The 17,556-nt window shown below is 40.0% G+C and overlaps 1 protein-coding gene across 1 annotated transcript in view; it reads right to left on the bottom strand.

Annotated features, from left to right (window-relative positions):
- Positions 1-15,070, bottom strand: part of Gdpd4 (glycerophosphodiester phosphodiesterase domain containing 4) — a 97,341-nt gene extending 82,271 nt beyond the window's left edge. The window contains exons 1-4 of the mRNA XM_008844264.2: positions 15,041-15,070; positions 13,787-13,854; positions 12,924-13,123; positions 7,855-7,958 (exon numbers count right to left, since the gene is read on the bottom strand). Of these exons, the coding sequence (XP_008842486.1) occupies positions 7,855-7,958; positions 12,924-13,109 (290 nt within the window). The 5' untranslated portion in view covers positions 13,110-13,123; positions 13,787-13,854; positions 15,041-15,070. The remainder of the gene's footprint in view (positions 1-7,854; positions 7,959-12,923; positions 13,124-13,786; positions 13,855-15,040) is intronic.
- Positions 15,071-17,556: the final 2,486 nt, after the last annotated feature.

Below are 17,556 nucleotides of genomic sequence, written 5' to 3'. Positions count from 1 at the left end.
ATGACACACAGTAATTAAAAGTACCAGACTGGTGGAACTAACCTTCTTAGATGTTTAACAGACATACTTTGAGACCTATACTAATTTGGTCAGAGGGACATAAAGGACAGTTTTTGCTCCTTGCCCTCCTAGGTCTACTAGTTCCAGGGGACTATGAGCATCTCTCAAAATGTCCTGTAATTGTGGTGAGTCACCTGTCCTCTTGATCAAGCAGGCCGAGGAGACCCCACAAGATGGACTTGAACCAGTGTCCAGTCTACAAAGAGGAGGGTCAACAAAGAGGAATCATTTCTTTCATGCTTCCAAGCGAAGCCAGCCATGGTCGAGCAGGACCTTTGACTTATTTTCACATAGGCAGAACTGGTAAAAGAAAGGAGCCAGGGGCTCCTCCCAAGCCCATGTGACCCCTGAGGAACAGATCCTCAAACGACCTTAAGAGTAAAAATAAATTGGTTTATCTGGGCCAACTATATGGCCTTAAACACCCAAAAGGAAAGTATAACCAAAGATTAAAGGGGCCAATATAATTTTTTAAGAGTCCATATGTATAGCTAAAGGCTACATAACAAGCAACAATGTCAGATAGGAGATACCTTCTTTTGAGTTGTTGGCCAGGGTGGCCCAAGGGACCCCCAGATAGTAACCCAGCATAGAACTGGGAAAATGAACAGCAGACCCCAATCTTATCTAAAGGAATATTGACAACTGATTGCTGCTAGATGAAGAACAGCTGACCTTCCTAAAACAAAGACCTCTAGATAGGCTGACTAGTTTCACCAGATGGACAAGTAGTAGGGCATGGCTGGGGGTGCCGACAACACAGCAGACAGTAGCAGGGATATCAGAGTATAAGGGCTCTAGTCGGGGGAGGGAGGCTATGGGAGGTTGCCATCTGGGAAGTGGGTGTATAGTTGAATAAGATGGTTTGGGATGTTCTGTGTGATATACACACACAGAAAAATCAACAAATTTTAAAAATGTATTATATTTGAGGAGGAGGCATATAAATTTATGTCACGTTAATTAGTAGAGGTGATAAATAGAGGAGGAAGCATAAAAATTTGTTTCATGTTAATTAGTAGAGGTGATAAACATTGCCATTGAAATCTACCTGATGACTTTATAGCCATACTCAGGTGTCAAGAATCCGAGTGTAACCGACTATGACCGGTAATAATCAGATACATAGAGATTAGCGATGCATGTGCAAATATCTAAATGTTAGTAGCATTAAAAACGAGTCTTTCTGTAGGAAACAGTATATTTCAAAATGAAATGGAGATCTTTTTTAAAGATCAAAAACTCATTCAATTTTATGTCTTACAGGGCTTATACTGAGTTCAATATTGTATAACTGTATTAATTCAACATTGAAACTAAAAATTTTATAGCCACTTTTGAAAGAGCTGTATCTTTGCTCTGGAAACTTCTATTGAGCATGTTAAAGCTGTAATGATATGCTTCTTCTAAGAAAATAAAAAATAATATTAAAAAATGTAGGAAACAGCACATTTTAAAATGAAATGGAGATCTTCTTTAAAGGGTAAAAATTCATTCAATTTTATGTCTTACAGGGTTTATACTGAGTTCAATACTGTATAACTGTATTAATTCAACTGTGAACCTAAAAATTTACATCCACTTTTGAAAGAGATGTATCCTTGCTCTGGAGTGTGTTACTAAATAAGTTAAAGCTGTAATGAAATGCTTCTTCTAATCTTGTGGTTATTAAATTTTTAAAAAATTAAAAAAATAATAATTCTTCAAAGCATAAAAATTTGCTCCTTAATAATTAGTAGATGTGAAAAACATTACCAATGAAATCTACCTAATGACTTTATATCCATGGTCAGATGCCAAGGAGCTCAGAAATAACCAACTGTGACTAGTAATAATCAAATATAAGAGATTAGAAACACATGTGCAAATATCTTAGTGTCAATTGCGTTAAAAATGAATTTTTCTATATGAAATTGTGTATCTTAATAATGAAATGGAGATCGATTTTAAAGGTTAAAACCTCATTTAATTTTATGTCTTATAGGGTTTATACTGAGTACAATATTGTATAACTATATTACTTCAACTGTAAACCTAAAAATTTACAGCCAATTCTGAAAGAGATGCATCTTAGCTCTGGAAATTGTTATTGAATATGTCAGTGCTGTTGTAATGAAATGCTTCTTCTAATTATGTGGTTATTAAATAAATAATTTTTTTAAAAGTGCTGTGTGACCTTTACAACAATCCCAAGAAATGTCTCTCATATGGACACCCATGTTTACTTCAAATAAGTATGGCATGCTCCTTTTCCTAGACCAAGATGATTACCATAGTTGGAAACATTCCCAAGAAAGGGGGTCAGCACTGAAGCTAAGTCATCCAGAGTTCATTCTTTCCCTTCAGGACAGAAGTACAACAAAAGAAAGTTATCTGATGTGATACAGTTAACACACACACACACACACACACACACACACACACACACACACACACTTTTCATTACTATACACATTTATATAACACATAGCATTACCAGAAAAAACATGTCCTTACCAAAGTGCTGTCCACCCTCCCTATCTCCTGACTCTGGCATAATAATTGCAATACGCTGTCATTAAGAGACAACATATATTTAATAGAAGCCATTTCTAAATTTAAAAAAGAAAATTTAAAAGTAAAAACATAGTCTCAAAGTAAATGAGGTACAGACCTCCATCTGAGATTATTCAGAAAAAGATTTATTGTATGGTCTAGGCCTTATACCATAATGGAAGCAACTAGAGAAGGTTATATAAAGCTATTATATCTGCTCTGACATTTGGATTAAAGTTTCTAGTAGTCAGGCCAGTCATTAGGAAGAAAAACAGAACATGAAATGTAGGGCAGTAAGGACAAACCAAAAACATCAGGCAAAAGGGAACCCACAAGGCCAAATGAAACCCTTGAGAACCAGGTGAAGCTTATGTCTGTCATTATCTCCATTCTTGATGACAAGGGTCACCTGCATGAGAAACTGTGTGCTTTTCATTATTGACCCACACATTTATCTGGCCCAGGACTTGGAGAAACTGAAGATCTAGCAGGTGCTACCCAGGTGCTACCCCAGGCCAACTAAGTGAACTACCAGATATGGACATTGCATGAAGGCTGCCATAGTGCCTGGGGCCTCAGCAATCTCCAGAGTATAAAAAGAATGGCTACTGGGCTGGAGAGATGGCTCAGTGGTTAAGAGCCCTGTTCTTGCAGAGGACCCAGGTTCAGTTCCCAGCACCCACATGGCAGCTATCAATGGTCTATTACTCCAAGGGATTCAATGCCCTCTTCTGACCTCCATGGGCATTGCATGCATGTGGTTCGCTTACATGCGTGCAGGTAAAACACTCACACACATAAAATGAAACAAAAATTTTCATTTTAAAAAATGGCTACTGATTCACTCCTTCCTCCCAATTTTTATGTAAATCCTCTTGGGATCAATCCTAACTCAATCCTATACTAGGATAGACTTCTAGGAAATGCAGTTTCTATTTAGCTGCACTGATCCAGTTACTAGACCACCACAGTCCTATGTTGCCTTGGTATCTTATACATACCTCTATTAACCATGCCAACCCTCTCTCAGAGAAGATTCAAAGTTCCTATATTGTCATTAGGTAATGATTATTCCTCTAACTTAAGTATTGATGGTTATGTTCATATAGCATGTTTTGTTCAATGGTAGAGAAATGGGAGAGGAAAAAAATAAAAATATATCATATGTATCTTATGAAGAGTGTTGGCCCCTATAGCCCTTGCCATCCCATATCACACCAGTGGTATGCTATGGTATGATATGTGGTAAATTATGGAAGTAACAATGGAAAATAACCTATGTGACACCCTTTTTTTTAAAACGGTTCCTATTTAATTTTTATTCATAATCATAAACTTAACTCTGCAATCCAGCTAGACTTGGAGGGGAGTAAGGAGAATATGGAACTCAAAGCATTGCATTGAGACATCAAGGGCACAAAGATTATGGGCTACTACCGCGAGCAGATAGGGCGAAGGGTGCTCTCCTGAGCTACAGAAGGAATGGTCTGGTGGTTAAGATGTACACAGGTCAAAAGTATTAGAGCTGTCCACAGCCGGAAATGGTGATCTTCTTGCTGGTCTTGCCATTCCGTGACCCAAAGTGCTCCATGGTTTCCACAATGCTCATGCCTTCTTTCACCCTCTCAAAGACCACGTGTTTGCCATCCAACCTGGCACATGATGGATGGCAAAAGGGACTTTGCAGGTATAATTAGGTTATAATCAGCTAACTTTAAAATGGGAAAATTATTCTGGATTATCTGGGTGAACCAAATGAGCTCTTAAAAGTCAGAAGAGAAAGGCACAGAAATGTGGCAGAAGTAGTAGTGGGAGAAATCTGAGAAGGGCCTCGCAGACCACTGAGAGCTTTGGAGATGGAGAGGTCTCAAACTGAGGAAAAAGACTAAACTGCCCCAGCTGACAATCACCGTACACACAGGGACTTCCGTCCTACAACCCCAGGAACTGGATTTTGACAATAACCGGAATGAACCTAGAAGTGAATTCTCACTCAGAACCTCTAAGTAAGAGTTCAGGCCAGGTGGCTTGATTTCTGGATCTCATGAGATCCTAAACAGAGCATATATCTGAGTATGCTAAGCTTCTGATCTACACAAATGTAAGACAATACCTGGGTATTATTTTAGGCTATTCAATTTGTGGTAAATTATGGAAGTAACAATGGAAAATAACCTATGTGACATCCTTGTAGTATTAGAACCTGCTGGAATTCATTCTTATATATACAACCTTTGTATGATGATGGAGTGTCACTGTAAAGATTCTGCCTACTGTTGAGAATATGTGTTTATTCAACTACATGTTGCAGAACTAGAGAAACAATGGGAGGATGGGTCTGGGGACCCACTATGTCCATGGTAGAGATGGGCCCAAGCCAAAATCCCACTGATTATTCAGCCTAGAAGTCACAGTGATGTCTTGGAATTTTTCAGTTCAGAGTCAGAATATAGCAAGGGATTATTTCCAAAATTCTTCCTCAGTATAGCCCCAGCCCCACTCTTCTGACTATAGCCACTCTAGGGGGAAACTAGGACTGGTGCATGCTTCTGGCTGTATATCAAGATCCTTCTCCAAGGCCTTTCCTTCATTTAAGATTCTCTGAGTCGGTAACCGGTCAAGCCGAAGGACCACAATCTCCATTGTGGTAATTCAATTCAGACCCAATTTTTTTTATGAGAAACAAAGGCTTTCTACAGATATAATACAAGTAAAATTTACTAGGCTGCCTATTTCAACATCAGAGACATTTTAATTAATTAGCCAATATCAAATGTCTCCCCAGGGCAGACAAATCTTATTACTGTGTCATCTCTGTTGAGGATTATGGTAACCATTCTTATCACTGGTAATTAAATCCTACAATGTATCCCTCAGAACTCAGAAATCCCATCAATCCTACTGAATTCAAAGGACTTGGTTTGACAGCAACACTTCTCAATGTCAGCCCTTTATTAATAAAAATAGCCTCTATAAGCTTTTGTATTCTTTATTTTCATGAAAATGTTCTATGGAAGCAAGTACTTGGTCAATCAAAGCCTTAGCTTCCATATCTACTTAATTACAGGTATGTATAAGTAGTAACTTAAATAAATATTTTACCATTGCATGCCATGGGCAGCACTGTCTCCTTTAGTACTACAAATAGGGCTCTTAAATCTTTAAATTTAATAGAATCAGAGAATCAACTCCAGATAATCCAGAGTCAACTTAGAGAACTCATTCTCGAGTGTCTATTCTTCTAGAACTGCTGTTGCTATCAATTTCTGTGTATGAAAAAGGCTTGGTCAAAAAACAGAACCACTATGAGAGATACAGAGTAAGAGATTAATTGTAGGGGTTAGAGTTACACACTTACGAGAACACACAGAGAAGTCTGTATGAGATTGTATAGAAAGTGGTAAAACATTCTGAACATCTTCAAAGAAAAAAGTGCAAATGAGGAAACATTTGAAAAAAAAATAAAAGATATAGGGGCTGGAGAGATGGCTCAGAAGTTAAGAACACTGGTTGTTCTTGCAGAGACCTGGGTTCGAATCCCAGCACCCACATGGCAGCTGTCTGTAACTCCAGTTCCAGGGGCTCCAACAGCCTCTTCTGCTTGCACCACACATGCAGGCAATACATGCATACACATAAAATAAAAATAATAAATAAAATTTAAAAATAAAAGATATAAACATGGTTTGAAATGCAATGATTCAAATTAAAACAAAGTACATCAAGAGGATTTTTTTTAAAGAACTCAAATTAGAATATTTAATGCTGCCATTGGCAGCTTAAAACGGAAACAATCATATGCCTCTGTTGTGTGGAAGTTGCTATCCTGCCTCTCGAGGAAGTACTGTAGCAGAGTAGACAACTGATTGATTTTAAGTGTTGATTCTTCTTGACTTCCTGCTACTTTTGTTAATCTATTCTAAGGACTATTAGCCAAAAGACAAAGATTTCACTATATCATTTTATCAAGACAAGAATATTGGAAATACTCATGATGCCTAGCAATGAAAAAATAGCTAAGTAGCCAGGCACAATGGCAGACACATATAATTTCAACACCTGGGAGGCAAAAGGGGAGACAGGAGGATTCCAAGTGTGAGATCAGCCTGGGCTACAGAGCGAGACTGTCTCAGTCCTGCCCCCTCACCACACAAAAAGCAAAGTAAATACATTATAGCATCTTCACGTCATATTCTGAAATCATTTAAAAATAACATTCAATAGGACTTCCAACAATTTGTTGAATTTTTATAATTGTATTAAGTGAAAAGAGAAAACAAAATTATATAAATAGTATAAACATAATTATATAAAATAAGCATAGGAAAAAGGCTGGTTGTCCCTTGAAAATATGACTGAGTAGATATTTTCTAATTTTCTGCATTAAAAATATTATTTTATTCATTTGTTATTTATTTATTATGTGGGTGTTCACATGTGTGTGGAGGTTAGGGGACAACTTGTAGAAATTAGTTCTCACCTTCCGCCATGTGGGTCTCAGGGATCGAACTCAAACCATCAGGTACTGTATGTAGCAAAATACCTTTACTCACTGAGCCAATTCACCAGTCCTTACTTTCTACACTTTCTATGTTCAAAGTGAAAAACTATAGATTTTACTTTATAGAAGCATAAAGAGAAAATAAACTGAATTTCACTAAAGAAAAATGGAAGCCTCAAACTTAAATGTTGCTTCTCCTCCAGACACCAAATAATGAACAAGGTTTACAATGTTAGAAGGCACCAGGCCAGAAAAACTGGAATGTCTGACAGCATTCAGGAGTAGGAGGTGAGTCACGAAAGCATGCGGAGAAGGGGTGCCTGCCTCTGTGTTCAGAGCTCCAGGAGGCCTCTAAAAGGCAAAAGAAGGAGGCAAAGGCTGCAGGAGAAGCAGAGAAAGCGGGGTTCAAAGACACATTATGAAGCCCCAAAGCATAGACACCAGTCATCAAGCAGAGAGACTGAAGAATAAAGATGACAGAGAAGCTTTAACTGAGAGAGACCAGGGATGTTGGAAGCACAGAGAGCTGTGAGCAGCATTTGGTCTTTAATGTGAGACTGAGTAGGGTGGAAGGGAAGTACACGTTAGGTTGCTGACACAGGACTACTGCCCAAGTTAGGCCTCTTACCCAAAAGCTGTGCAAAATCCACTTTCCACCCTCCCCGCTATACCACCAGATCTTTTCAACCTGACGTAGAACCCAGGTGGCTACCAGACCAAAGAATTCTTATACCAATAAAGTGCAGAAAGTGACTCACCAGTCAAAGCTGTTGTATTCATTGGAGGTTTCTGACCATACGAACAGAAAAATCACAGACAAGATGAATGCAATGACCAGGCACACATGGAAAAACTGCTCTTTCTGGAAGAAGAAAGAGTCTAACTTAGGTCATTTGTCAATGTTACCTAAATAATCTCTGTATACATTTGCTGAAGGTCAGGATAGCTGCAAGTATCATGTATTTCCCTTCCCAGCTGGAAGAGCCACTCTATTGTTTTTCTCTCTATCCAATCTTAGTAGTTTTTAAGATTTTATTTATTTGGGGCTGGAGAGATGGCTCAGCGGTTAAGAGCAGTGAGCAGTTTCTAGTACTGGCTGCTCTTGCAGAAGACCCGGGTTCAATTCCCAGCACCCACATGGTGGCTATGAACCGTTCTTGACTCCAATTCCAGGGGAATCTGATGACCTCTTCTGACCTCCACGGCACTGCATGGCATGGGTGCACTCACATACATTCAGGCAATACACTCATACACATATTTTTATGTGTTTGAGCGTTATGCCTGAATGTAAGTGCACCTGTCCTGTGCAATGCCTTCGGAGGTCAGAAGAGGGCATTGGATCTCCTGAAACTGGAGTTACAGGTGGTTCTTAGTAGTTACCTTGTGAGTGCTGTGATTTGAACCCGGGTCCTCTGCAAGAGCAGCTAGTACTAGAAACTGCTCAGCCATCTCTCAAGCCCCCTCTACCTAATCTATTAACGTACATCTACTCCACTGAACTATAATTTTGTGATCTGGCTCAAAATGACACTGCCAAGAAGTGGCAGAAGCAAGACTAGAACCCAGATCTGTGTGAGTTCAAAGCGTGGCTAGAGACCTTCTTTATGGAGGGGGTATCCAAACAGCCTTGAAGGCAACCCCGACAATGAAAATCATATCACGAACCAGCTGTGCCACAGGTTACCAAACACTTCTTGAAAGGATTAGGTTTACGTTCTGAGTTATAATCTTAAAGGCCCCTGATGACATGTATAAGAAATCCTACTTTTTTGGACACTGATTTAAATGTTAAAAACAGAATACAGGCTTGGGAAATGGCTCGGTGAGTAAGAATGGCTAGTATACAAGCATGAAGACCTGAGTTCAAATCCCCAGCACCCATATAAAAAGCCGGGCATGGCTGCACACCCCTGTAACTCTGGCACTGTGGGGAGTGGAGACAAGTGGATTGTTGGGGCTTGTTGGCTGCCAGCCTAGCTCAGGTTCAGTGAGAGACCATATCTAAAGGGAGTAAGGTGGGATATCACAGAGCAGGCCAACCAGTGTCTTCCTCTGGTACATACACACGTGTCCCCACACACAGACATGCACCACACACACACACACACACACACACACACACACACACACACACACACACCAAACAAGAAAAGAAAAAAAAAAAAAACAGAATAATCCGTTTTCTAAATTCTAAGGTTTTTGTGAAGAGTAAGTATAAAAAATAAGATGGCAAACAGAAAGGGATCCTGAGAAGCTGAAGAAAGACCTTTCAGGTATTGAGGCAGCAAGCTACTACCCCGAATGTATCAGCCTAAGGAGCACAGGAGCTGATTCGGTCTTACACACATTCCAACACAAAACTTTAGTGAACTTTGAAAAAGCAAGTTACCAAAAATTCCCTGCCCTGCTCAAAACCCTCCCAGAGATTCCTACTATATTAGACCAGCATCATCCAAACAGCCTTCCATAGCCCACAAGTTCCTCTAGGATCAGCCCTTGCCGATCCTTCACCTCATCCCGACTCCATTTCCAGAGGTCAGCCACATGGGCTGCCTTCTGGTTCTGTAGCACATCAAATTCATCCCTACCTCAGGAAGTGTTTACTTATCAGTTACTCTGCCTAGAAGCATTTGTCCCAAGATGTATATGAGGCTGGCTTTACCTCCTCATCTACCAGGAGACGGGTCAAAGGACTTGCTTTCAAAGACGTTTCTAACCATTCCCCACCCCAGTTTCTAATACATTTTCCTACTATCTTATCTTCAAAGATCTTATTACTATCTTAAAGCATTTCCTTCATTTATTAGTTATTACTTATTACATAACTTATCCCACTGGAATTTAAATGGCTGGAAGGCCAAAAGAATGCTCAGCTGTCTTGGTTACTATAGCATGTACGATATGTTTAATAATTTTTTGCTAAATAAATCTATTTCTATTTTTTGAATATCATTGTCATTCTGTCTTGAAAACTTTCAAAAGTTCCTCGCTGTTTGTAGGATAAAAAATATTTTAGCTTCATGTAAAGATTTCATAATTTCATCAAGATAATTCTTTTCTGATCCTAATTATTACTTCTTTCCTTTACATGTCCTTAAATTTGGCACTGGGAAATCTAATTTCTTTAAACACACTATTGTGCTTTCCTGTCTTTGGATTTTTGTTCATCTTCTTCCCTCTCCCCAGAATTTCTTTCTGTGTATTTCTTTATGTCACTTTCCTAAGTCAGTGGCTCTAAGAGTACTAGAGTAACAAACAATTGTGTATCATACCTATTCGAAGTACTTTCTACACAATATCTCGTCTATTCATAGCAACCCCTGTGGTGGGCTCTACTGTCATCTCCCTAATTCTAATAAGGATTCTGAAGCACAGATGTTAAGTAACATGCCCAGGTTCCCATAACAGTAGATTTCTATGTAGGAGATAGCCAGTACTAAAGCCAAATTGATCTGGGTGGTCTTTGCCTGGCCCATAATGTCCTATTAGCACTTATGCTGCATGCTATACTCCATCTGAGTGGAAAGGGGGCCTGAAAATTACCTAGGCACTTTTATCTAGTTCAACTCCATAGCTAACAAGAGAGCCCAAGATGACAGTTATAATTAGGACCCATACACACTTCAAGGCTCTGATCTAGGGATTTTACCATTATGCCAGATTGCCTCAAATGTCACCTTTTCCATAAAACTTTGCTTAATTTTTTCCTCTATGTCCTTTGTAGCTGTCAAGCAATTATCTATTTCATCCTTAAGTAATAAATATCTGTTGAATGTATCTATCTTTCTCTCCATATTCACCTTCACTACTATAATCCAGGACACGATCTCCTATTTGGAATACTCTGTTTTCCCATTGAAAGCAAGAGGCATTCCTGCTAAGCTTAGCCCCTTCCAATACATCCTCCACACACTCAAACAACCACTCAAAACACAACTCAGGCCACAGCATTAACCTCTCTTATCCCTCCGGTGATTGAGATCAAACCCAGGGCTTCATACATACTAAGCATTTGCTCTACCACTGAGCTACAGCCCCAGCCTTCTTTAGGTAGTCTTTACTTCCTATATGACAGAGGTCAGATTCTTAAAACTATTCACTATTGGGGCTGGAGAGATGGCTCAGCAGTTAAGAGCACTGACTGCTCTTGCAGAGGACCCGGGTTCGATTCCCAGCACCGTCCTTAACTCCAGTTCCAGGGGAATCTGAGCCCTTTTCTGACCTCCGCAACTTTGCACGACACGGGTGCGCTCACATACATGCAGGCAATATACTTATACACATAAAATAAAAATAATAAAATATTTTTAAAAAATTATTCACTATCTGACCCACCTCTCTCTCTAGCTTCATTTCCCATCACTTCTCCATTCATTTCCATCTAGAATAAACCCACCATGCACTTCGACTCTTCTCTAACATCATTCCTTCTATCACCTCCATTTCTTTACCTAGCCAACTCTTACTTACCTTTCACCATCTAAATAGCTATCTTTGGCGTCTCCCTTAATATATGCCTACATGTACACACAATTATATTACTTGTTGCTACACTAAAAATGTCTATGTATTCGACTTTTCTCCTAGTAGAATGTGACTTCTTTGAGAGTAGACCATGCCTGAAGCACTTCTGGGAATGAAAAATATAGGGGACAGAACATTCTTGTTTACTCCAGGGAAGCCTCCCATTTTCTATGGTTTTCCTGTGCAGCTACTCAAACTAGAAATAAGAAATCGGAGATCCAAGCCAGGGGTGGTGGTGCATGCTTTTAAACCCAGCATTCAGGAGGCAGAGGCAGGTAGATCTTTGTGAGTTCAGGCCAGCCTGGTCTACAAATCCAGTTCCAGACCAGCTGAGGCTACAGAGAGAGACCCTGTCTCCAGGGCTGGAGATGTAGTTCAGTGGTCATATGTTGAGGAACCCTGCTGTTAAGATCAGCTCCTTTCTCAGCAGGGGCTTCCTGCCTGACTTGCCTGGAAAGTGCCACCAAGCACGGATGCTTGGCCTCATTTGAAACATGACCTTTGGCATAGTTACCTGCAATATAACTACCCCCAGGTTTTTTCTATATGATAATTACGCATTCCCCCATAGTCAGATGATAGGATCCTGTTACCACATGTAAATAAAGCACACTATGAGCACCTATCAGCTGAAGCTTTGGCTGCTGCCTCCACACTATATTTTCCCTAACCCCCACTGAATAAATGGAGCTGTTTCACTGAGTCTGGAGCTGTCTGTATCACTGAACCTGCCTCCCTGTAAGGGCTTTCTTCCATCAGTGCCCACTGGCCATCCTGACCCTGTTTGTCACTTCTGCTCCCTTTGTGCTTGTGGACCAGTGGCCACAACCCATGAGGGAAGGGAGAGACACCACAGTCATATTTGCCTAGAGTGCATAAGATCCTGGGTTTGAACTCCAGTACATCAAAAGAAAGGAGAAGGAGAGCCAGGCATGGTGGCACATGCCTTTAATCCCATTTGGGAGGCTGAGGCAGGCAAGTCTCTGTGAGTTCAAGGCCAGCCTGGTCTACATAGTGACTTCCAGGCCAACTGGGACTACAGGGAGACCCTGTCTCAAAATGACCAAAAAAGAAGGGAGAAGGAAAGAAGAGAGGGAGAAGGAGAGAGGAAGGGAGGAAAGATAATGACAGCAAGTAAGTTTTAACTCTGGCTCTAGAATTGCCATAGTACTTTGATGGAAGAACTGAAGCCTTAGCATTGTCAGTCCTGGAGACTCATTAGAGTCTTCTAATGGCTAGACCCCAGCCCACATTCCCCACATCTAAGGAACTGTGGTCTAGCTCCTTCCCATCTCTATACCCGAGTGCAGCAACAGGATCCAAGTTCAGTTTTTTCCCTCTCTGTATATTGCCAATGGCAACTGTAGCAGCCAGTAAGGAATGTAATATAGCATTTGTGATTGAAGTAGCGTTCAATCCATGGGTCAGGATTTTCCACTGGGGTTTCTGTCTTGCTCACAGACTCAGTCCTTTTGTCCTTATGCATGATTCACTCTTTTGCTGGAAGGACAAATAAAATAATCAGAACCTAGTATATCTCCTGTTCATGTCCCCTAGCCTACCATCTACAGATAATTCTGTTAAAGATAGATGGATGAGAAAACTCGTTTACAACCAAGGATGATATACTAAACTAAGGGCAAAGGAATAAAAGCTCCATCTAGGGGCTGGAGAGATGGTTTGCAGTTAAGAGCACTAGCTGCTCTTGCAGAGGACCCAGGTTCAGTTCCCAGCACACACATGGCAGCTAATAACTGTCTCTAACTCTAGTTCCAGGGGATCTGACACCCTCTTCTGGTCTCTGTGGGCACTAGGCACACACATAACACATATTCATATAAGCAGACAAAACACACACACTAAGAAAAAAAATCTTAGAAAACTGAAAAAAGTTCCACCTAACATTTCTAATTGTTGAGGATTTTTGCAGCCATTGTGCCATTCTAGGCATAGTTCTCTCACTTCTAAAGTGAGACTGGATTCCTATCCCCACTAACTAAAAGGTGTTACATGTACCAACTTACATGACATATAAACTGTTAGTGGCAATACGCTCTTGAAAAAGCCTAGGATGTTGAAGTCATGGGTGAAGTACATGAAAAGTGCAACCCTCAGCTAATAAGCGATTCCAACACACAGCTTCCCGCTCCTTTCCTTTCTCACCTCTCTCATGTGGAACCAGTCACGGTTAGCTTCAATTGGGAATGATGGAATAGTCAAAACAGCAGCAGCTGAAAAAGACATTTATTTTTCCTTTTTGCCAACAACAACAAATTCCACAGATAGAATACAATGCAAGTGGGCATGGTGGTGCACACCTGTAACCCAGCATTTAGGAGGAGGAGGAAGGAGGGTTGCCAAGTTTGAAGCTAGTATGGGCTGCATAGTAGGACTCTGTCTCTAAAAAAAGGAAAGTCAATGAAAAGGGAGGGAAGAAGAAAGAGTGAGAGAGGAAAGAGAGAGGGAGGGAGGAAGGGATGGAGAGTAGGCAGATATTGAGGGAGCAACTAATAAATTTTCTCACTGCATTATGATTAAAAATGTTCTTGGGCCAGCAAGATGGTTCAGCGAGTAAAAGCACCTGTTACCAAGCCTGAAAACCTGATTTTGATTCCCAGGACCCATATGATAAGAGAAAGCCAACTCCCACATGCTGTGCCTGACCTCTACCTGTGTGCTGTGGCACACGCAGGCGTGTGTGTGTAAATAAATGTAAAAAAAAATTTTTTTAAAGAATGTTATTCTCAGTTGGGTGTGGTGGCACATGCCTTTAATCCCAGCACTTGGGAGGCAAAGGATGGCGGATCTTTGTGAGTTCAAGACCAGCCTGGTCTACATAGTGAGTTCCAGGCCAGTTAGGTGTACAGGGAGACCCTTTCTCAAAAAAAAAAAAAAAAAAAAAAAAAAAAAGTTCTTCTTAAACCAAAGAACTTTCTAATGTAAGTTCAGGGACAAAAGGAAAAAATACTTAAACAAGAATTAGTCATGGAGACAAGGATGGCAGTGCACACCTGAAATCCCATCACTCTAGAGGCAGAGGCAGGTGAATCTTTGTAAGTTCCAGGCCAGCCTGATCTACATAATGAGTTTCAGGCCAGCCAGGGCTATATAGTGAGACCCTACCTAAAAAATAAATAAATAAAAATAATAGAATAGTCATTGGAATAATGAACTAAAAAAAAACCAAACAACAACAACAAAGAGTAAGACAAAAGCAATAAGAATAGTTATAAAGGACATGGTGCTAAGGAGACAGTCCACACTCTTGAAAATTGTCACCATGTTCACTTTGTTTTTATGAAAGACACTCTGTTACTGCACCTAAGAATCTCTTGTCTTGGGGTTGGAGAGATGATTCAGTGGCTAAGATTGCTTGCTGTTCTTCCAAAGGACCTGAGTTTGATTCCCAGTACTCACATTGGATGTCTCACAATCATCTGTAACTCCAGCTCCAGAGGATCTGATGCCCACTTTTGGTCTACACAGGCACCTGCAAATAAATGGCATATATACAAACACACATATAAATATAAAATAAATCTTTTTTTTTGTCTTTTTTGAGACAGGATCTCCTTGTAGCCCCAGCTATCCTGGAACTCACTATGTAGACCAGGTTGGCCTCGAACTCTCAAAGATCCGCCTGCCTCTGCCTCCCAAGTGCAGGGATTAAAGGTGTGCACCACCACGCCAGGCACATAAAATAAATCTTAAAAAAGAAAAAACTATCAGGGAGATAAGCTAAGATAGTAGGTATGACCCATGCTGGGTAAAGGCTTTCCAGTGTGAATACACTCAGGTCATACATACACCTCAGCAACCCCTCAGTTATCTCAGTAAGTAAGCTCAATAAATTCATTGGTTCCCCAGTAAAACTTTCATCAACCATTGGCTTGACACTAGAACATTAAAAGGGAATAAGCATTTCTTAGCATCCACAGGAAAAGAAGTCTCACAACAGATGAAAAATTTATTTGTTAATGCTATTATGTCTCATAATTATTTATAAAAAAGAAAATGAGAATGTAAAATATAGTAAAAGGATATGGAATGGAGATATTTTTCAAAATAGGAAAAATGAGAAAGCCTAAGCAAGTGATGAAAGTCTGCATAGGTTTGTTATGATATATAAAGGATGAAACAAAAACAATATACACATAATCTTAAATTTTCTATGGTCATAGTTAGGTCAACTAGTTTAAGGAACAAAATATATATCTAGTCAAGGTTTATCTGAGAATATTTGGTTTTTTACCCAAGCTTTATCTACATAGCACATGATAATTAAAAGTATCAGATGGGTGGAACTAACCTTATTGGATGTTTAACAGCCATACTCTGTGGCCTATACTAATCTGGTCAGAGGGACTTAAAGGACAGTTTTTGCCCCTTGCCTTCCAAGGTCGACTAAGTTCCAGGGGACCATGGAACATCTCTCCAAATGTCCTGTAACTGTTGTGAGTCACTGTTCTCTTGTTCAGGGAGGACATGGAGACCCCACGAGATGGACTTGAACTAGTGTCCAGGCTACAAAGAGGAGGGTCAATTCAGAAGAAACATCTCATCCATGCTTCCAAGTGAAGCCAGACATGGTTGAGCAGGACCTCTGACTTATCTTCACATAGATGGAACTGGTAAAATAAAGGAGCCAGGAGTTCCTCCCAAGCCGATGTGACCCCTGAGGAACAGACCCTCAAATGACCTTAAGTGTAAAAGTAAATTGATTTATTTAGGCCAACTGTATGGTCTTAAACACCCAAAAGGAACGTATAACCACAAAGTCATTAGTATATTTCTTTAAGAGTTTAAGGGATTACACTTCCCAGACAGGCTTAAGTCCATATAAAAAGTGATTTAGACAATTATTTCTCATTGATAATTTTGTTCCTAACCAGAAAGTGCTGCTCAGATATAATACTTCAAATCTTGGCCCACTTATAGCTAAGGGAGACAACCAGCTATTGTTCTAAAATTATTGATAAATTTGTTTTCTCCCCCTATCTAGAAGCCTTTGAGAGGGAACTGACACTGATTCTAACTACTCCAACAGCTATCAAAATATCTGAAAGCAAATCCTGAATCCATCACTCTAGAGTCCAGCCTCAGAAGACAAAAGAAAAATGAGGAATCCAATAGAGGGATACTTTTGGAAGCCCTTGTCAAGAAATTCCAATGGACTGTCATATGAACACTTGAAAATTGCCCTGTTTTTTTTTTTTCTAGTCCCCTGTCTAGAACTTGTAATGCTAATTACTCTCCCCTTTACTTTTCCTTCACATCTCCTATTCATGATTAAAGGACTTTCTTTTCCCCTTAGAGATAACAGTTATACAATTTGGGAGTCTTTTAGATAGACCCACTAAAGGGATACTCCAATTGCCTCACTTTGCATCCCTGCTCAGTATGCATGGAACATGCCAGAGTGATCTGCGTCCTGATTCGCTATTGGCAATTTGGGTAACCTCTTCAGGGGATGGTGTGATAATAGGAGATAGGAATTCGCTAGGCAGTTAGGGTAAAAAGACTGAAAAGAAAAGTAGCCAGTTTCTTGGCTAAAACTCACAATAAAAAATAAATCAAAGAAGAAAAAAGAATACATGAAGTTATCAGAAAAAAGTGATGGGGAGATATGGGAGGGGTTGGAGGGGAGGGAGTGGGTATGGATTTGAACAAAACACCTTATATGCATGTATGAAATTCTCAATAAATTACTTTAAAAAATAAAAAATAAGCCAGGCATGGTGGCGCATGCCTTTAATCCCAACACTTGGGAGGCAGAGACAGGTGGATCTCTGTGAGCTCAAGGCCAGCCTGGTCTACATAGTGAGTTCCAGGACAGCTGGGGCTACAGGGAGACCCTGTCTCAAAAAGACCAAATAGATAAATAAATAAATAAAATAAACATAGGAATGGAATATGCAAGAGATGTGGGACAC

The sequence above is a fragment of the Nannospalax galili genome, unplaced genomic scaffold, assembly GCF_000622305.1.
Source record: "Nannospalax galili isolate Female #2095 unplaced genomic scaffold, S.galili_v1.0 scaffold278, whole genome shotgun sequence".
In the NCBI taxonomy this organism is placed as follows: Eukaryota; Metazoa; Chordata; class Mammalia; order Rodentia; family Spalacidae; genus Nannospalax; species Nannospalax galili.
The sequence above is the reverse complement of the archived record's forward strand: the minus strand, read 5'-3'. Positions and strand labels throughout refer to the sequence as shown.